General features: G+C 69.4%; 2 protein-coding genes across 6 annotated transcripts; both read right to left on the bottom strand.

Moving 5' to 3' along the window:
• Positions 1-253: 253 nt before the first annotated feature.
• MAST1 (microtubule associated serine/threonine kinase 1) lies at positions 254-14,425 on the bottom strand. Of its 4 annotated transcripts, XM_042793445.1 has the most exons (28): positions 14,274-14,425; positions 13,885-13,916; positions 12,968-13,056; positions 12,442-12,517; positions 12,206-12,284; positions 11,652-11,815; positions 11,226-11,301; positions 10,676-10,882; positions 10,061-10,162; positions 9,291-9,420; positions 8,911-8,978; positions 8,747-8,832; positions 8,555-8,642; positions 8,434-8,473; positions 7,870-8,008; positions 7,628-7,760; positions 7,381-7,546; positions 6,591-6,692; positions 6,385-6,507; positions 5,929-6,038; positions 5,570-5,697; positions 5,198-5,385; positions 4,889-5,065; positions 4,209-4,438; positions 3,347-3,469; positions 2,748-2,884; positions 2,249-2,418; positions 254-1,831 (listed from the first exon to the last, which is right to left on the bottom strand). In XM_042793445.1, exons 1-28 carry the CDS (start codon positions 14,310-14,312, stop codon positions 1,134-1,136), a joined length of 3,900 nt encoding a protein of 1,299 aa, XP_042649379.1. In that variant the 5' UTR covers positions 14,313-14,425; the 3' UTR covers positions 254-1,133. The 4 variants fall into 4 exon arrangements, with proteins under 4 accessions (XP_042649379.1, XP_042649376.1, XP_042649377.1 ...); XM_042793442.1 differs by having other exon boundaries at positions 8,434-8,642; XM_042793443.1 differs by having other exon boundaries at positions 8,434-8,642; positions 11,652-11,797.
• An 872-nt stretch (positions 14,426-15,297) lies between these two features.
• Positions 15,298-18,361, bottom strand: RNASEH2A (ribonuclease H2 subunit A). 2 transcript variants are annotated; one of them, XM_042793469.1, is made up of 8 exons: positions 18,069-18,353; positions 17,909-17,980; positions 17,563-17,689; positions 17,036-17,123; positions 16,435-16,572; positions 16,110-16,197; positions 15,885-16,008; positions 15,298-15,510 (listed from the first exon to the last, which is right to left on the bottom strand). In XM_042793469.1, exons 1-8 carry the CDS (start codon positions 18,265-18,267, stop codon positions 15,366-15,368), a joined length of 981 nt encoding a protein of 326 aa, XP_042649403.1. In that variant the 5' UTR covers positions 18,268-18,353; the 3' UTR covers positions 15,298-15,365. The 2 variants fall into 2 exon arrangements, with proteins under 2 accessions (XP_042649403.1, XP_042649404.1); XM_042793470.1 differs by lacking the exon at positions 15,885-16,008 and having other exon boundaries at positions 18,069-18,361.
• Positions 18,362-20,522: the final 2,161 nt, after the last annotated feature.

Genomic DNA, 20,522 nt, shown 5'->3' with positions numbered 1-20,522 from the left:
GGGGCCCTCGGCCGTGACGTCACGGGGGAGGGGCGGGGGGCGGTGTCAGATTAACCCCTGATTGCCCGGGAGCGAGGGGGGGGCGGGGGGAGGGCTGCGAGACCCCCAGACGACCGTCCGGACAGAGCCGGGGCCGAGGGGAAACGGGGGGGGGGGGGCGGTTCAGAGTTCCCCAGGTCTGCGGTCGCGGCGCGATGACGTGTGTCGCCCCCACCCCACCCCCCAGGTCCCCACGGAGGCACAGGTCGGGGGGTCGGTGCTGTACAGGCTTTATTGGTCCCCGGGGCCCCCCCCGGCACCCCCTGTCCAGGGGGCGGGGCGTTTGCATAGCGAGAACGGGGGGGGGGGGGGGGGGGGGGGGCGGGGGCGGGAGCAGGGAGTGTGATGATGTCACAGGGGGGTTGATGATATCACCTGCTCGGCTGGCCCTTGCAGTGTGATGCCCACTGCCGTTGTGTGACATCACTGTGCACCTGGGATGCATCAGCCCCACGGCGGTGACATCACCACCCGACACCAGTCACTGCCCCCACCCCACCGCCACCACAGCTGTGACATCACCATTCAATTACGCTATAGCTGCAACATCATCATTCCCGTTCCTTCGGTTACATCAGGGCTGTGCCAGCAGCACCCCTGTTACATCATAACCATGACATCACTGCTCCCACGCCATGACATCGTAACTGTGACATCATCAATCCCACACCATTGCCACAGCCGTGACATCACCACTCCACCAGCACCAGCTGTGACATCACTCTCGCTCCTGAATGGCCACTGTGATGTCACTGTGCCCCCTCCCCGAGTGACACCAGAGCTGTGCTCTCACCCCTCCCGCCTCAGCTGTGACATCACCCCTGTGACATCAGTGGGGCAACAACCAGGGGCAAACAGGAAACTGGGGGGGGGAAGTGACACCCCAGGTCGGGGGTGGGGGGGGGCTGCCAGGCCGATGACATCACACCGGAGGCCGGGGTGTCACAGTATTAACCCTTCGCATATGCGGGGATTGGCCGGGGGGGCTGCGAGCCATGTCCCTGGCCAAGGCGGGCGGGGGCCCCGCATGCCTGGGGGTCCCCCCCTATTTACAGCCGCGGGAGGAGGAGGGGGGCGGCGGGGGGGGGGGGATCTCAGCGCCGGGGGGGGGGCCCGGCGCTCCGGGGGGGCCCCAGCGCCCCGTCCCCATCCCCGGTGGCCGCGCTTGGCCCCACCACCACGATGGGCACCGGGGGCCCCCCCGGGGCACCCCCCCGCCGTGCCTGCTCGTGCTCCTGCACCGGGCTGAGCGCCTTGGGAGGGCCCCGCGCCCCCCGCTCCGGCTCCTCGCCCCCAGGGGGGGCGGCCTCGGCGGCGGCGGCTGGAACGGGGCCCCCCAGCAGCAGCGGCAGCTCCTGGCGGCCCAGGCGGCGGGCGGGGGCCGCGGGGGGGGGCGGCGGCGGCCCCTCGGCCGGGCTCTCCCCGTCCCACTCGGCCAGGCTCTGCAGCGGCGGCTCGGCCGGGAAGTCCTTGCGGGCGGGCTCCAGGCCGTGCTTGCGGGGCGCCGCCGCCGCCGCCTTCTCGGGGGGGCCCCGGCGGGCCAGGCGGGGCGACTCGGCGGCCTTGGGGTGCAGCTTGGCGGGGAAGGCGGGCGGCGAGGCGGCGGGCGGCGAGGGCGTGTGGGCCAGCGGCGAGAGGGGGATGCTGCCGGCAGACTTGCAGCGCGCCGCCCGGTACTGCCGCTGCAGCTTCGGGGACAGGCCCTGCAGCGAGCTGGGCCGCAGGTGGGGCCCGGCCGGCGCCGGCGAGGGCGGCGCGCTGGAGCCCGGGGAGCTGCTGGGCGGGGAGGCCCCTGCGCCGGCCGCGGGTCAGAGGCGGCTGCGGGACCGGCGCCGGCCGCGCTCGGGGGCTGCGGAGCGCCCGCCGCAGCCCCGCGTCCGCCCGCCCATCCGTCCCTCCATCCCGTCCGTCCGTCCGTCCCGCCACCCGCTCCCCAACCCCGGTCCCTCCGCGGTCCCTCGCCGCTGTCGTAGCCCCGCCCCGTTACCATGGCCCCGCCCACTGCCGTTGCCCCAACCCCGCCCCTATGGTCCCCGCTTCCCTTCATACGGCCCCGCCCATCCCCGCCCGATCCCGCCGCTCACCCCGCCCCATTCCCATGGCCCCGCGCCCGTTCCCAACGCCCCGCCTCGTTCCTATGACCACGCCCCATCCCATTGGCCCCGCCTCCAAACCCGCCCCCTCGCCCCGTTGCCATGGCAGCGCGTACCCGCCTCGGCGGCGCGCGGCGGGAGGGCGGGGTCCCGGGCGCGCGCGTGGGTGGGGGAGGCGGGCAGGCTGTCGGAGGAGGAGAGCGACCGGCTCAGTGACGTCAGCGAGCGGCTCGTGTGCAGCAGCGACGCCTGTCGGGCCAGGTGCCGGAAGAGCGCGCTGCGCCGCCTGCCGGACGGGAGGACTGTCACGGCGGCGGCCGGGCCCCGCCCCCCAGCTCCCCCCAGCTCCCCCCAGTTCCCCCCCCGCTCCCCCCAGTTCCCCCCCCAGCTCCCTCCAGCTCCCCCCAGTTCCCCCCCAGCTCCCCCCAGCTCCCCCCCAGTTCCCCCCCAGTTCCCCCCAGCTCCCCCCAGCTCCCCCCAGTTCCCCCCCAGCTCCCCCCCAGCTCCCCCCAGCTCCCCCCCAGTTCCCCCCCATCTCCCCCCAGCTCCCCCCAGTTCCCCCCCAGTTCCCCCCCAGCTCCCCCCAGTTCCCCCCCAGCTCCCCCCAGCTCTCACCTCTCGTGGCCGCCCCCGGTGCCACCCCGGCGGTTCCTCCGCGCCATCTTGGCCCGGGCGCTGCGGCGCCGCGCGGGGCCCAGGCGGATGGACGTGTTCTCCAGCGGCGTTGTGGTCACCAGCACCTTCGTCCCGCTCTGGGGCACAGCAGGTCACCACCACGCCCCGCCACGCCCCAACACCCTGCCCACCGCCCCAACAGTACCCACCTCCCCACCGTGATCCTGGACCCCACCATGACCCTACCAGGGGGCACGACCAGGCCATGACCCCACTGTGACCTCTTGGCAACCCCATGACCCCCCCAATGACCCCAATATGACCTCCTGGCAACCCAATGACCCTGCCATGACCTCCCCAATGACCCCACCATGACCTCCTCGCAACCCTGTGACTCCACCATGACCCCACTGTGACCTCCTGGCAACCCCGTGACCCCGCCATGACCTCCCCAATGACCCCACCACGACCTCCTGGCAACCCCGTGACCCCGCCGTGACCCCACCACAACCTCTCAGCCCTGTGCCCTGTTGACTGCGTGACATCCACATCCCTGTGACCCCCCCGTAACCCTCCCATGACCCCGCATGACCCCTGACCTTGAGGATGAGCTCGACGACCTCAGTGTGCACCAGCCCATGGACGGGCTCCCCATTGACGTGGGTGATGAGGTCACCGGCGCAGAGCCCCGCCTCCTGCGCTGGGCCCCCCTCCTCCACATGCTGTACCCCCCAAGGCACCATTACCCACAATGCACTGGGGCCACAATGCCCCCACATCATGTCCCCCTCCGTGTTCCCTGGCCCAGACAGCCCCCTCATCCCCTCAATGTCCCCTCTATGTCCCCTCAGTGTCCCTCAGTGTCCCCCCCAATGTTCCCCCTAATATCTCCATCAATGCCCCCCCCATGTCCCCTTTATGTCTCCCTCAATGACTCCCCAATGTCCCCTCAACGTCCCTCAATGTCCCCCGACGTCCCCTCAATGTCCCCCCATCCCCTCAATGACCCCCCCAATATCCCTCAATGTCTCCATGTTCCCTCAATGACCCCCCCAATGTCCCTCAATGTCCCCCCCGTCCCCTTAATGACACCCCCAATGTCCCTCGATGTCCTCACATTCCCTCAATGTCCCCCCCAATGTCCCCTCAATGTCCCCCCCCCGTGTTGCCCCAATGTCCCCTCAATGTCCCCCCCATCCCCTCAAAGTCCCCCCCAATGACCCCGACGTCCCTCCATCCCCACCAACCCTGACAACATGGTGGGCTCTGTGCGCGTCCCCATCCCCACATCCCCCCTGTCCCCCCAGTGTCCCCCCCCCCACATCCCCATCCCACCACCTTCCCTTGCATCTCCTTGTCCCTCAGTGACCCCCACAACCTGGCAGGCGCCGCTCACTTCCTCCCACGTGTCCCCATGTCCCCCCCTCCCACACCCCCAATGTCCCCCCCCAGCCCCCTGACCCAGACGACGTGGTGGACGCTGTAGACGTCGCTGTCCCCGAGGTAGACGCGGATGGCGCGCAGGGTGAAGCCGAACTTCTTGCCGGGGCGGGGGATGGCGATGGGGGAGCGGGGGGCTGCCACCGCCGGGGCCAGCTCCCGCCCCGGGGACGAGTCCCGCGAGGAGGGGTCCGAGGACAACGACCGTGGGGACATGGGGCTGCCCAGGGGCGAGGAGCCGGGCGCCTCCCCTGCGCCCCCCCGCTGGCACCGAACCCACGGACACCCGTGTCCGGGGCACTCGCTGCCCCCACCCACAAGGATGTGGGGTTCCCGCCCCCCCCCCCAGGCACCCAGGGGAGCCCCCTCACCCCCCATGGGGACCCAAGCATCCACGGGCACCCCCACCCACCACCCCACGGGGACACCCCCCACCCTTAGGACCCAGGTGTCCAGTGGACCCCTGTCACTCACCCCCCTCCCCCCCCGAGGGACATGGGCACACCAGACGCCCCACACCACCCTTGGGACTCAGGAGGCAACCAGGGGACCCCTGTCACCTCCCCCCCCCCCCCCCGGGGACATGGGCACCCAGGGGACACACACCACCCGTGGGGACCCAGGTGTCCAGGGGACCCAACAAATTGGGGGGGGGGGGGGGTGTCCACAGGGGGTGTTGGGGTCCCAGGGGTGACACCCACCGCTGGGGATGATGACAGAGAGGGCAGTGGCCGACGCTGACTTGGTGACCTTTCCAGGACCGCGGGGACTGCGCTTGTCACCCCCCGCTTCGGGGGCCACCCCCGGGTGCCGCGGCCGCCGTAGCCCCAGCTCAGCCCGGGGGGGGGGCAGGTCCCCAGCCCGTGGTGCTCGCTCCCCTGGGGGGAACTGCTGGTGGGGACCCAGCTCTATCTGGGTCCCCCCAAAAGGGACCCAGGCACCCAGGACCCTCCACACACCCACATCCACCCCACCCCCCCCCAGCAGGGACTCTGGCGGCCAGGACTGACCTGGCTCCTCGCTGGGTCCATCCGTGGGTCCGTCGCGGGGGGCAGCCCCATTGCGGGGGGGTGGCCGCTCCTCGGGGGTGGCCCCGGGGCGCCCCGGCTCCAGCAGCGCTGAGAAGCGACGCCGGGCGCCGGGCGGGGGGCTCCCCTCGCCCTCAGGGGGGGCCCCCTCGGCTGCCGGCGGACGCTTCCTGTGGGGACCCAGACATTTGGCGGGGGGGCGGGTGTCTGACCACTACAACCCCCCCACATCCCCCCACTCTGGGGGAACCCAGGGATCGGGGCAGACCCCAAAGGACGCAGGTGTGACCCATTGCCCCCCAGGGACCCAAGTGACCCCCCACCCCCCCCGGGGACCCCAGCGCGGGTGCTCACAGCTCGGGCGAGGCCGTGCGCCAGCTGCGGTCGCGGGCGAAGCCGTCGCGTCTCCCCTCGTCCCGCGGACGCCCCTTGGGCACCTTCGGCTCCTGCTGCTGCGAGAGCTGCTCCAGGCTGCTGTACACCTGCGCGCCGGCACCGCCTCGCACCCCGCTTTGCACGGGGGGCGGGGGGGGGGGGGGGTTGTTGCACACACATGGGATCGCACGAGGGCTCGCATGGGCACGGGGCGCCCGCGCTGCACGCATCCTGTGCATCCCCACGTACCTCCGTCCTCCCCACCCCACCCCTGTGTGTCCCCACCCCTCTGTACCTCCCTGTGTGTGTGTGTCCCCCCGCCCCCCCCGTGCCCCCACCTTGCTAAAGCGAGGGGAGCAGGATGAGAACTGCCGGATCTCCACGGGCTCGTCCTCTGTCGTGTCCTCGTCCTCGTAGGAGGTGACGTGGGGGTACCGGTCTGAGCGTGCTGGGGGGGAGGTTGGGGGTGAGAAGGGGGATATGGGGTGGGGGTCCTGTAGGGTGACTCCAGGGGGCCCAGGGGTGAGGAACCCATAGAGGGAGCCCATGGCGGGGGGGGAGTGGAGAGGGCCCATGGGGGGAACCTTGGGGGGTCCCATGAGTAGGAGGGGGCTAGAAGGTCCCCTGGGTGGGGGGGAGTTGCCCCTGGTTGAAAGTCCTGGAGGGGCAACATGGGGTAACAAGAGGGTATCCCCTGGGAGGGGTCATGGGGTGACCCCAGAGGGTCCCAGGATTGGGGTCGTAGTGGTGTCCTGAGGTGTTCCGAGGGGTGCGGGGGCCGGGGGGTCCCTCACTGTCGAAGTAGCTGGTGTCCTCCTCAGACTCCAGGTGCGGCACAAACTCGGCTTTCTGCCGCAGCAGCCCCGTCCAGTCAAGCGCCGCGAAGAAACCGTGAGCCTTCACCTCCTGAGCCCCCCCTGTGGGGAGGGGGAAGGGGACGGGGTCAGCGGGAGCAGCAGCCCGGGGAGGTGGGGGGATCAGAGTCGGGGGGGGGTCTCACCAGCCCCGAGGCGCCGCAGGGGATCGGGCTGCAGGAGGCAGGAGATGAGGTGCTGGGCGTCGGGGGGCAGCGCCTCGTCCCCCTCTGGCCATAGGATCTCATCTGACACGGGATAGGGACGGGGGGGGACGACATATGAGCACGGGGTCGTGTCTACCAGCCCCATCATGTCCCCGTGTCCCTCTGCCCATTCCTGTACCAGGGATGACCTGCCCTGTCCCCATGTCCCCATCCCCATGTACCCAAGATGACCTACTCCATCCCCCTGTGTCCCCACATCCCCCTCGCGTCCCCATAGTTGAGATGACCTGCTGTGTCCCCATGTCCCCCTCGTGTCCCCATAGTTGAGATGACCTGCTGTGCCCTCTTTGTCCCCACGCTTGAGATGACCTGCTGTGTCCCCATGTCCTCCTTGTGTCCCCATAGTTGAGATGACCTGCTGTGTCCCCACGTCCCCCTCGCGTCCCCATAGTTGAGATGAACTGCTGTGTCCCCACGTCCCCCTCGTGTCCCCATAGTTGAGATGTCCTGCTGTGCCCTCTTTGTCCCCACGCTTGAGATGACCTGCTGTGTCCCCATGTCCTCCTTGTGTCCCCATATCTGAGATGACCTGCTGTGGCCTCATGTCCCCGTGTCCTTCCCATGACCCCACTCCTGCCCCGTGTCCCTCCATGTCCCTCCCCATACCCAAGATGACCTGCCCTGTCCCTCCGCGTCCCACCTCCGTGTCCCTGTCCCCGTACCCAAGATGACCTGCCCCGTGTTCCCCACCACGTGCCCCTGCCCGTACCGGAGATGACCTGCCCGAAGAGCTCCTCGGGGGTGTCCCCGAAGAAAGGGACGCAGCCCACCAGGAACTCGTAGAGGACGATGCCCATCGCCCACCAGTCCACCGGCTTCCCGTAGCCCTGCCGCAGGATCACCTCGGGCGCGATGTACTCGGGGGTGCCGCACACCTGCAGGCGGGGTCAGCGACCAGCCACGCCCCACCATGTCCCAGTGGCCACGCCCCAGTGGCCACGCCCGGCCACACCCACCTGCTTGTCGCGGAACTCACGGGCGTCTTTCTCCATGTGGCCCTCATAGAGGTTGGTGGTGAGGCTCATCAGCCCCATCTTGGAGAGCCCAAAGTCCGTCAGCTTCACGTGGCCCAGTGACGTGATCAGCAGGCTGCGGGGACCCAGGCGCCCGGTGGGGACCCTGGTGTCCTCCATCCCCCCAGCCCCTCCCCTGGACCTGTCCCCCTCCCCGCCCCAGGGGACCCCGGTGTCGAACGTACTTGTCAGGCTTGAGGTCGCGGTGGACGATGCCGTAGTTGTGCAGGTACTCGAGGGCCAGGACGGTCTCGGCAAAGTAGAGCCGGGCCAGCTCCAGCGGCAGAGCCCCGATGTGCTTCAGCAGCGTCGCACAGTCCCCGCCTGGGACGGGGGGGGACATTGGGGGGGGGGGACATGGGAGGGCATAGAGGGGACATGGGGAGGGACACAGCAGTGAGCATCACGGCATCACCCGCCACCACCCAGCCCATCCCAGTGGGACCCGAAGCACCCGCCCAGACGTAAAGTGCTGTGTCGGGACGTAAAAATGCCCCATCGCGGCATAAAGCACCCTGTCATGACGCAAACCACCCCGCGTTGCGCTCCTCGGCCCCGTATCACGAAGCCCAGCTCCGTGTTGCGATGCCTGGCCCCATATCGGGACGCACAACCTTGCCTCGCAATGCCCAGCCCCTCGCCGCACCGCCCAGCGCCGCAGCAGGATGCTCCAGCCCCGTATCACAACACGCAGCCCTCTATCACGACGCTCAGCCCCATATGGCGGCTCCCTTCGGCCCCGCACCCACCTTCGACGTATTCCATGACCATGCAGAGGTGGCGGCGGGTCTGGAAGGAGCAGAACATGCTGACGACGAAGGGGTTCTCGGCGAAGGTGAGGATGTCGCGCTCCACGAACGCCTGCTCCACCTGGTTGCGCAGCAGCAGGTTCTGCTTGTTGATCTTCTTCATGGCGAAGCGCTGGCGCGTGGCCGTGTGCCGCACCAGGTACACCGCCCTGCCGGCACAGCCGCCCGTCACACCGTGCTGGGGACACCCCCAAAATCTCCGGGACACCCGGGGGGCCCCTCCCCAGTGTCCCCGGCATCCGGGGCCGCTCACCCATAGGCGCCGTTGCTGATGAGTTTGATGGTCTCAAAGTCGCCTTCGCCCGGTGGCTTCTTGGCCCTGGGGACGGTGCTGCGGCCCTGGGGGGGGGACACGGGGTGACACGGGACACGGCAGGGGACGCAGGGAGGGACACACAGGGAACCCCCAGCACCCACCTCAGTCCCCTCCTCAGGCTCCGGCGTGTTGCTCCCACCGCTGTCAGGCTCCTCCAGATGCACCACGTCTGCAGGGACACGGGGTGTCCCACACGCGCCCTCCCGGCACGCAACACCCCACGCGTGCACCCCTCAAGCATGCCCCTGTGCGCGCTCCCAGCGGGCAAGCTGAGCCACGCGTGTGCACGCTCCCACACACGTGTGCAGCCCGGCCCAGCACGCAGATCCCACGCGCGCCCCGTGCGCGTGCCCTCCCATCCAAAGCCCCGCGTGTGCACGCTCCCCCACACACGCGCGCATGCCCCCGTGCGTGTGTTTATGCCCCCACAGGCGCGTGCAAAGCCCGTGTCTGCCCTGTGGCCGCTCGCACACGCATGTACCAGGGAAGGGGTCCCGCGCCAGCCCCAGCTGCCCGATGATGTAGCGGGGGATGTCGGCCTTCAGCAGCCCCTCGCGGGCCTGGCCCTCCGCCGCTGCCAGCAGCTGGTAGAACTCCGCCGGGTCGAACTCCTGCACCGACACGCCCCGGCACGCGTGTGCACGGGGGGACACGCATTGTCACGTGTGCGCACACAGGGACATGCACCAGCACAGTGCAACACACCAGCAGACAGCAGGGGCATGTGCTGGTGTGCGTGTGTACGTGGGTCTGCACATGTCCAAGAGCGTGTGAGCACGTGTGTGGGTGTGTGCACACCGGGACACGTGTGCATGTGCATGTTTGAGCCCAAGCATGTGTGTGCACAATTGTCTCTGTGTCTGTGCCAACGCACACACGCGTGCCAGAGCACACAGGTGAGCACGCATGTGCTTGCGTGCACCAACAGTCACAGGGGAGTGCACACGCGTGTGCCCCCCCGTGCCCCTCCCGCCTTTGTCTCGGTGGTCCCCGGGATGCGCCATCTCCATGGCGCTGCCCCGGCAACACGGCTGTCACCATGGCAACATCAGCCCTGCCTCCCCATTGGCCGCGCACAGGGATTGGCCAGGGTGTTGTCAGGGTGACTGGAAGGGCTTAGTCTGATTGGACAGTTGGGATGGTGCAAAATGGGATGGGGGGGGTGGGATGCTGGGGGGGCTGTCACAGGGCTTGGACACCTGGGTCCCCTGGGGATGAGGTGTGTGTGTGGGGGGTCCCCACGGGACTCACCAGGCACTCGAGCAGCCGGGCGGGGCGGGAGATGATGATGAGGAGTTTCTTCACCAGCTGGGTGATGAAGGCCACCTCCTCTGACTCTGAGCGCTCGTAGGCCTGGGGGGACACGGAGGGGTCAGGGGGTCCCAGGGGACCTGGGGATGCTGGGGAAGTCCCATGGGGTCCTGGGGGGTCCCACGGGGTCCTGGGTTTCCCATGTGCCCTTGGGCATCCCCTTGGGTCTCATTGGGCCCCACTGGGGGTCCTGTGGGGTCCCCTTGGGTGCTAAGTGTTCCTGTTGGAACCTAGTGGGTCCCCATTAGGTGCTGAGGGTACCACTGGGCCCCATTGGGACCAGTTTGGGTGCTGTTGTGTCCCCATTGGGTCCTGTTGGGTGCCACTGGTCCTGCTGAGCCCCTTGGGGCCCTGTTGGGTGTCACTGAGCCTCTTTGGCCCCCCCTTGGGTGCCAGTGGGTCTGTGTGGGACTCCACTGGCTCTGCCTTGGGCTCCGTTGGGTGCCATTGGGCACCGCCGGGTCCTGGAGGGCCCTTTTTGGTTCCCTGGGGTCCCGTCGGGTCCCAGTGGGTCCTGCCGGTCCCCGTGGGGTCCCGCTGGGCGCCACGGCTCACGTCCTGCAGCAGCCGCTCCATGTTCTCCTGCAGCTCGTAGAAGTAGCCGGCGGTGATGAGCCCGTGCCGGGCTTTGGCCAGGCAGTCCCGTGCCAGCTCGACCAGCTGGTGCTGGATGAAGCTGAGGGCGCCGTCGGCCAGGGGGGTCCCCCCGGGGCCGCAGCCCCTCACGAACTCCTCCAGTCGCTCCTCCATCTGCGCCGTCGCCTGCGGGACCCATGGACGGGCTCCCCACGGCTCCCAAGACCTTCACAGACCACCCCCGGGGCCCTCCAAGACCCCGTAACCACCTCCAGTGACCCATAGCCACCCCAAAACCCCCCAGGGCTGTCAAACCTCCCCTCCAGGAACCTCAGAGCCCCCCCCAATCCCCCATAGATATCTCATAACCCCCCAAGGCCCCTATAACTCTGCCAGGACTGCCCCCAGCACCCTTACGTTTTCCACCAGTGCCCACCAGCTGCTCAAGAACCCCTAGAGCTCCATAACCCCCCCCCCAACCTCCACCCTCCCAACCCCCCCCAAGACCTCACCCCCCTCCCAGACCCACCTTGGGGAACCGCTCCTTGTAGACGTGGTTCATCATCACGATCTCATTGTCGTGGGACGAGGGCGAGCGCCCGGGGCTGGGGGGGGGGCACAGCTGGCACCCATGGGACCCACAGTGCGTTGTGTCGTGTGTGTGTCCGTCCCCCACCAGTATCCCCACCTCTGGCACCAGCAGGACACCTGGCACCCCTCCCTGGTGTCCCCACGGGGACCCACAGTGTCCCCATTCCACCCCCTTGATGCCCCATGACCACAATGTCCCCATCACTCTTGCTGCCCCCCCCCCCCCCGCCACGGTCCCTCCAATCATGCAGTGTCCCCAAGCCCCACAGTTCCCCCCATGGTCTCCCCAAAACCCTGGTCCCCCCCCCTCTAATTCCCCCATGGGGTCCCCAAATCCCGGGTCCCCCCAGCCCCTCGGTCTCACCTGAGGCTGCGGGATCGGGGGCGTGGGGCTGGCCCCCCCCGGGCCCCCCCATCCTCCTCGGCCAGGCTCTCGGAGCTGCCGAAGTGGCGGGAGAGGAAGCGCAGCTCCTCCGGCGTCGGCTGCGCCGGCAGCTGGTGCAGGCGCTCCTGCGACGAGCACGAGGACTGCGCGCCCGCGTCACCCCTCCGACCCCCGCCATGCCCCACAGACACCCCCCCACACACACCCCGAACCCCCCGTGGCACCCCATGAGGACCTGTGGCCACCCACGGGGACCTGCTGACCCCCATCACGGTCCCCTGACTGCACACAGCCCCCCCCCTCTCCGTGACACCCCACAGGGGACCACCAGCCACCCATCTCCCCAGTCCCCTCACCGGTGCGACCCACACCTAACCCCACAGCCAGACCCATACTGGGACCCACTCACAGACCCCTAGCCAACCCCCCAGACCCCCAGTGACCCCTCTATCAGCCACCTTCCCACCATGAGGAGGGCACCCCAGCAGGTCCCCTGGACTTTGGGGTGGGGGGCTCTGGGGCCCCCGACTCACCGAGACGGTGGAACTGGGGGTGTTGGTGCCATAACCGGAGGAGGGCAACGAGGCCAGTGACCAGCGGCGCCCGTCAGCACTGGGGGGGGGTGGAGGGTGTCAGCGGACCCAGGCATCCGGGAGACCCCCACCAACGTCCTTGAGCTGGGGCAGGACGCAGGTGGCAGTCTGAGCCCTCCCCCCCCCCCCCCAGACGCCCAGGACTCCCCCCAGCCCCAACACCTGGGACCCCTTACCGGCGGGAAGAGGCGAAGGAGAAGTGGGCCGGGTTACTGGGCGAGAAGTTGCGGGGACTGTCCAGGGGGCTGCTGCCTGTAGGGGGGCACGGGGGGGTGGGGGGGGCTGACACATGGGGGTGACGTCACCAGCACCCTGCCCTGACACCCCCACCCTGCCAGGCTCCACCCCCACTGGAGGGGGCAGGGCCAAGAGGATGCAACCCACCCCAAGGGAAAAGGGCGGGGGGGGGGCCAGGAGGGACCCCAGGTGTTTTGGGCATCCCTGTAGGTATTGGGGAAGCCAGAAGGGTTATTTGGTCTGGGGGACAATGGGGGGGTCTCTTGGGGGGTCCCTGTAGGGGTTCCCAGGTTTGCCTGAGGGGGGCAATGGGTCCCTTGGGGGAGTCCCAGCAGTTTGTGGGGGTCCTGGGGTGTGTGTGTGGGGTGGGTTATGGGCCCCTCGGAGGGTTTCTAGGGGGGACTTAGGGGGGTTTCAGGGCCTTGGGAAGGGTTTGGGGACACCGGGGGGGTCCGGGGGTCTCACCGATGTGTCCGGGCAGTGGCGAGTGGGGGCGGGGGAGGGTGGGGGAGGTGCTGGTCAGGATCAGGCTCTTCCGGTTGCTCGTGCGGCAGCTGGGGGGGGTGGGGGGCAGGGGGCCGTGGGGGGGGGCCAGGACCCCCCTCACACACGGCCCCCCCCCCCCCCCCCGTGTCCTCGCACCTGAATGCGCTCACAACACCCAAAGGCGCCTGGGGGGGCACCCACAACCCACCCCACCCCCCCCCCAGGAGGGGGGGCAGGAATGTGGGATTGGAGGGGGGGGCCCGGGGGAGGGGTGCAGTGGCCATCGGGGGGGCTCATGGGGCTCGGGGGTGGGAGCGGGGATGGAGGATGAAGCGAGGCTGAGGGCTGGAGGACGGGGATGAAGGAGGGAGGAGGCTGGAGGAGAAGGGATGAATCGTGAGGATGAGGATGAACGAGAACGGGGATGAAGAAGGAGGATGAAGGAGGGATGAGGATGAGGATGGGGACGAGGGCGGAGAATGGATGAAGGCTGGGAAACAGGATGGTGATGGAGAGGGATGAATGCTGTGGATGAAGGATGGGGATGAGGATGGAGAAGGGATGGAGAGCGAGGATGAGGATGAGGATGGGGGGGGGGGGGGGGGGGGGGGGAGGAAGACCGAGGCCCCGGTTACCTCTTGGTGCGGCGGAACATGCTGCTGCCCACCAGGATCGGCATCGGGGGGTCCGAGAGCCCGGGGGGGGCCGGGGGCTCCGGGGCGGCGGCGCCTGGGCAGGGCGGGGGGGGGGGGGGACGCGGCGGCGGCGGCTGCAGCGGGGCGGGGCCGGGGGCGGGGCCGGGGGCGGGGCCGGAGCTGTGGGTGCAATGGGGGGGCGATGGGGGGGCACTGGAGGGGGGGGGGGGGGGGCGGAAAAGTGGGGTGGGGGGGTCTCACCTGCTGCTCTTCCGCGGCAGCGGCAGCTCCTTCTGCAAAAACAGCGCCGAGGGTGGGGGGCGGCCGGACCCCCCCCGATCTGACCCCCCACACCCCGCAGCATCGCTTGGGGGGGGGGCCCAGGCACCGGCTCCATCCCCCCCCACACCCCTCGGGGCCCCCCCTATGTCTGAAGACCCTTCAAATCCCGTTGTCCCGATGTGTGATCCACCCCCCCCCCCGGCCTTGCAGCCCCCCCGGTACCGGGCCTGCATCACCCCCCACCCCCCTCCGGTGCCGACCCCGCCCGGACCGATCTTCCCGGTACCGGGGCTGCGTTCCCACCCCCCGTGTCCGCACTGCCCGGTACAGACCCCCCCGAACCGACACCCCCCCCCCCGCCCCGGTACCTGCAGCCGCCGCCGGCGGATCACGCCCGAGTCATCCATGGCGCTCCCGCTGCCGGTGCGGGGGGGTCCCGGCCCCCCCCCCCCCCGCCCCGCGCCCCCGGTGCCCGCAGCCCCCCCTCAGCCGCCCGCCGCCATCCTCGGCCGCGCGGGACCCCCGGGAGCGCCCCGCCCCCCGGCCCCGCCCAGCCCCGCCCCGACGGGGGGGGACCCACCGTCCCGGGGGGGGGAGGAATGTACCGGGGGGGGGGGGGGGGTGTTAACCCCTGAGCTGCCAGGACCCCCCAGCCCCCCCGCCGGCGCTGTCCGCGGTGCTGAACCGGCCTCGCTCTCCCGCCGGGATCCCCCCGCGTGTGTGTGTGTGTGGGAATTTGACGGGGGGGGGGGGGAATGTGTGGGAGGGGGGGGATGTGTGGGAGGGGGGGGGATGTGTGTGCCGGGGCCCCCCCCGCCTGTGTGACTCCACCGGGTTAATATTGGGGCAACACGGCAAACCTGTCGTGTCCCGGTCATCCCCCCCCCTCCCCGCCTCATTAGTGACATCACAGCACCGTAACACTTCACTCCCCCCCCCTTAAAAACACGCCCAAAAGAGTCGGGGGGGGGGGGGGGGCTGCCCAGGGGCCTCTCAGTGACCCCCCGGCCCCCCCCGGTATTAGACCCCTAATCCCCCAGGATTGAGGACACGGCGATCTGCAGGCACCCAGCCAGGACCGATTAACTTGGGGGGGTGTGGACACAGGGGGGATGCCTGCGCTCCCTTCCCCCCCATGGCGGGGGGGGGGATCATAGTCATGGGGGGGCCACAACCCCCCCTCCCAAGCCAGGGACCCCCAACCTCCCCCAGACTCCAGCACGAGGGGATCTGTGCACCCCCCAAACCCCATAGATCCCCCAAAAGCTACAGACAGCCCCCATCCCCCCCTTCCCTATGACCCCCCCACAACTCCACAGGGAGAATAAACGGGTTTGTTGCTGCACCAGCCCCCCCACCCCCTTGAAAAAAAAAAAAAGGAGATATGGGTTCTTTTTGCCATTCTTTCTTAAAAAACAACCACTTGCTTTATTGGGGGGGTCCCCGCTTTAGGGGGGGGGTCACAGCTCGTCCAGGGGCCGCAGGCTGCGCTCCTGGAAGAAGCGGTGGGGGGGGCGCCTGGGGGGGCACCTGGGGGGTGCCCGGGCAAAGTAGGAGAGCAGCGAGGGGGTGTCAGCGGGGTCCTCCGCGGGGTCCTCATCAGCCCTGGGGGGCGGCAAGAGTTGGAGTGGGGTCCTGCATCCCCCCCCCTCACAGGGCAGGACCCCTGTGCCCCCCCACCAGTGCATGGGCCCCTGGTGCCCCCCCCCCGCCATTGCACAGGAACGTTCCCTCACCCTGGTCCCCCCATTGCACAAACAGGACCCCCCCCACGTCTCCCCCCAGCCCCCCCATGTCACAGACAGGGCCTCCTTGTTTCCCCCCCCCCCCCCCCAATTACCCAGGGACCACCCTTCCTTCTCCCCCCCATTGCAAGAGCAGCCCCAGACCCCCCCCAATAGCATCACACTGGGATCCCCACTAAGCCACAGCAGCCCCCATGCCTTCCCCCCCACCCCAGCTCCCTGCCCCCCCCATACCATTTAACGGGGACCCCCCCGCGCTGCAGCAGCTCCCGCGCTGTCCCCCAGCTGAAGCGCACGAACTGGGGGAACCCGAAAACGGGCTCGAGGTGTCGCCGCAGCCACTCCTTTGTCTTGGGGTCTGGGGGGGGGGGGGGCCAGGCCATGAGGGGTGTCAGATGCCGGGGTCCCCCAGGGGCCAGGCCCCCCCTGCACCACCACCCCCCCCCCCGCCACTCCTACCGTTGGGGTACCCCGACCCGTAGTCACGATCAATGTCCTCCAGGTCCTCCACAAAATTCCAGTGCTTCACGGCCCGGTCACGGGCAACCTGGGGGGGGGGGGATGGCAGAGAGATTTTGGGGGGTGCTAGAATGGTTGGCGAGGGTTCTGGGCCACCCCCCCACCCAAAAAAAATTCACTGCCCTGGGGTCCAGCTGGGTCTGGAGCAGAGTGAGGGGTCAGATGTGGAGTGCTGGGGGGAGAAGAGTGCTCTGGGGGGGTGTCGGGTCTCAGGGGGGTGTTCTGGGGGGGGGTGTCAGGTCTTGGGGGGGGTGTCAGTGCCCACCTTGGCACAGATGCTGGCGGCGCTGACGATGGGGAAGAGCGCGTCGGCTTTGGGGCGCACGGTCACCCCCAGCCCCGGGAAGTGCTGCCGCAGCTTCGCCTCGTACTTCTCCGCTGGCCCCACCGTGTCCACAAACACCTGGGGGGAGCCCCGTTTCCCCCACAAATCATCCCCAGATCCCCCCAAAGCCATCCGTGGCTCCCTGATCCATCCCGAACATCACCCCCCCCAGCACCCCAAAATCCCTGCAAAGGCTCATCAGCTCCTCCAAACCCTCTGCTGTACCCTGAAACCCCCCCTGCCCAAAGCCCCCCTCAAATCAGCTATAAATCCCCCCAAAACCAACCTGGACCCCCCCCCCCCCCAGAACTCCCAAACCCACCCTAAATTACCCTCAAGCACTTACAGACTGCCTCAAACCCCCCAAACCGCCCCCGCCCTGAACTCCAACTGCCCCCCAAACTGCTCATCCCCGTGAGGGAAACTGAGGCACGGAGGGAGCAGGAAGGTGGGCTTTACCCCAGCCCAGGACACTCCCCGTTTCCCCACCCTCCCCCCCAAGCTGGGCTGCCCTCGTGCCCCCCAGCCCCCCCCAACCCACCTCGGCCACCTGCACCCCAGAGTCCAGCGCGAACTGGATGAGGCCCACGGCCGTATCGTGCGACAGCTCGTTCAGGTTGTACTTGGCTCTGGGGGGGTCGGGGGGGAAGGAGGGGGTGTCACCCCCCAGCACCCCAAATGGGGAGCCACCCCCCACAACATCCTAAACTGGAGGGTCAGGAGCACCCAAAGGTACTGGGGGGACCAAGGGGGGGGTCCCAGAGGGGTCTATGGGACCCTGGGGGCTTTTGGGACGGGGGGGGGTGTCTCACTGCTGCTGCATGCAGGCAGAGATGTGGTCGGGGGGGGCCCTGGGGGTGTTTTGGGGGGTCTCACCGCTGCTGCATGCAGGCAGAGATGTGGTCGCGTGTTGGGGGATCCTGGGGGGTGTCTCAGGGGTTGGGGGTGACCTGAGGGGGTTTGAGATGCCATGCGGGGGGGTTAGGGGGAGTGTGCGTCTCACCGCTGCTGCATGCAGGCAGAGATGTGGTCGGGGGGGGACCCTGGGGGGGTTTTGGGGGGTCTCACCGCTGCTGCATGCAGGCAGAGATGTGGTGGGGGGGCAGCACGTGCAGTGCCCACCCCAGGACGTCGCTCGCCGCCTCCAGCAGCCCGAAGCGCCGCTCCCGCTCCCCCTCCGAAAGCGTCTTCGAGTCTGGGGGGGGGGGGGGGGCCGGAGGGTAAGGGACCCCCACACCTCCCTAACCCTAACCACCTCCCCCCCAAGAACCCCCCAACCCCACCCGCGTGTCCTAAACCCACTCGTTTGGGGACTTCCCAAACTTCCCCTCCGCCCCGGGGGGGGGGGGGGGGGGGTCCCTACACCCCCCGCAGGACCCTCCCACGGCCCCGGGTGCCCCCCCCCCCGCCCCACCTGCTACTCCCAGCGCCTCCAGCTCCTCCAGTTTCTCCAGGGGGCAGTAGCAGATCCCATAAACCATCGGACCTGGGGGGGGGGGTGTGTGAGAACAAGGCGGGGGGGGGGGAAGGAAGGACCCCCCCCCCATACACACACACCCCCCCCCCCGTCTCACCCAGCACCGGCCCCCGCCCCGCCTCGTCCACGCCGAGCGCGCAAGGCCGGCGGCGGCACGGGGGGGGCACGGCCGAACCGAACCGCCCCCCGCCCGCCGGGTCCCGCTCCAGCCGCGCCAGCGCCATCGCGGGGGCGGGTCCCGCGCGCGGCACCCTGGGAGATGTAGGCGGCGGAGGGGGGGGGGGAAGAATATACATCACAGCCTCTTCCCCCCGCCCCCTTCCACGGGGGAAGGTCGGGGAGTTCGGGTCGGTGCGGGGGTCCCGGAAAACCACACACCCCCCCACCCCACCCCCCGCCATGTCCGGGAAGTCCCGCCCCGGGGCGGGCGGTGCCGGGCAGCGCGGGAAAAGGGGGGGGTGGGGGTGGGGGGGTGTTTCCCGGAACGGCCCCGCCTGCCCATATACGGTCATGGTTGCGTCAGCGGGGAAAGCCCCGGCACCGCCCCCTTCCGCTGACGTCGGTGCCCTCAGAAGCGGGGAGGGTCCCCCCCCCCTTCCCCACGGGGCGAGGTGAGACACGCGCGGGGGGGGGGGGGGGGGGGGGGGGGGGAGGGTAACACAACACACGCACCGGAAGAGACACCCCCCGACAAAAAACCAGCACCATTAGACCAATTATTACAATTATTATTAAATACAAACGTACAAAAAAATAAAACAGCAACAACAAAACCGCCCCCCCTCAGATACAGGGGCACTGGGGGGGTCCCCCGGGGGCTGTTTCCCCACCAGGGGTGTCCTGTAAACGTTACAGGGGGGGAATCCCCCCCCAATATGTCCCCCTTTTGGGGTGCACAGAACAGGGGCTCAGCCCCCCACAAAATGAGCCCTCCCGGGTGAATCCCCAGTTTGGGAGGGGGGGGGCCTGACCCTGCAGGTCTCCCCAGACCTGAAGGGGTCCCCAGGCCCAGCTGGGGGGGGGGCACCACGGGGGGTACCCAGGCCCAGTTTAGGGGTCCCCAGTCCATCCCACAGGTCCTGTTCCCGCAGGCCCTGGGGGTCCCCAACTGGGGGTGCCTGGTCCTGCAGGTCCCTTCAGACTGGTCCATTCTGGTGGGGGGAGGGCCCATTCCAGGGGTCCCTCATCCCCACAAGTCCTTTTGGGGTTCTCCATCGGGGGTCCCCAGCTCCCCCAGGTGCATGTTGGGGGAGGGGGGTGGGTGTCCTTTGAGCACCCTGAGAAGCAGTGGCTGGAGCCAATTAGGGTCTGTGTCCGCAAGGGCTCTTGGGGTGTCCACGGGGGTCCCCATGGACAGCCCCCCAAACCGGTGGGCCTCATCCAGCACCTCCGTACCTCCCCACCCATGACAGGGGTTCCTGTCTGTCCGGCTCCGTGGAGTCCCTGACAGGATGTCCACAGGGGTCCCCCCAAAGCCGTGCTCCTCACTCGTGTTCCTGTGTAACAGTCCATCAGGGTGCTCCGTACTTCCATGTCCATGGGGGTCCCCAGAGGGAGCCCCCCGAAGCTGTGCTCCTCACTCACGGTCCCGTGTAACAGTGCATCGGGGTGCCCTGTACCTCTGTGAGCAGGGTCCCTACTGTGGTGTCCACAGGGGTCCCCAGGGGGCATCCACGGGGGTCCCCCCAAAGCCATGCTCCTCACCCACAGTCCCGTGTAACAGTCCATCGGGGTGCCCTGTACCTCCATGTCCATGGGGGTCCCCATCGGGGTGTCCACAGGGGTCCCCAGGGGGAGTCCCCAAAAGCCATGCTCCTCATCCACGGTCCCATGGAACAGTCCATCGGGGTGCCCTGTACCTCCATGTCCATGGGGGTCCCCATCGGGGTGTCCACAGGGGTCCCCAGGGGGAGTCCCCCAAAGCCATGCTCCTCATCCACGGTCCCGTGGAACAGTCCATCGGGGTGCCCTGTACCTCCATGTCCATGGGGGTCCCCGTCGCAGTGTCCATGGGGGTCCCCAGGGGGAGCCCCCCGAAGCTGTGCTCCTTACTCGCAGACCCATGTAAGTCCATCGCAGTGCCCTGTATCTCCGTGTCCACGGGGGTGCCGTCCCCCCCCGGGGCAGCAGCTAGCCCGGGGCCGCTCCGGGCTCCCCCCCCCCCCGTGCCCCGCACTGCCGGGGCGCCGTTAGAAGCCGAGGGCGGCCCCGGGGGGCAGCGGGCAGCCGGAGCCGGCGTGGTCGCGCACGGAACCGCGCAGCCGCCGCACCTGGGCGCGGAGCCCGGCCGCCGTCGCCGCCAACGCCGCGTTCTGGGCGCGGAGCCCGCGGACCCGCTGCTCCAACCGGGCGATGCGCTCCAGCTTCCGCCTCCGGCACCGGCTCGCCGCCAGCCGGTTCCGCAGCCGCCGCCGCTCCGCCTGCAGCCGCTCCGGGGAGTCCGGGCCCGGTTCCGCCGCCTCCGCCTCCGGTGCCGTTCCGGGGACCCCCGGGAAGGGTCCCCCCCCCGCTGCGGCCGCTGCCATCGCCAGCCCCGGCGGCTCCGGTAGAG

Source organism: Tyto alba, unplaced genomic scaffold (assembly GCF_018691265.1).
Source record: "Tyto alba isolate M040663 unplaced genomic scaffold, T.alba_DEE_v4.0 Super-Scaffold_2, whole genome shotgun sequence".
Taxonomy (NCBI): Eukaryota; Metazoa; Chordata; class Aves; order Strigiformes; family Tytonidae; genus Tyto; species Tyto alba.
This window is presented reverse-complemented; position numbering and strand designations above follow the sequence as displayed.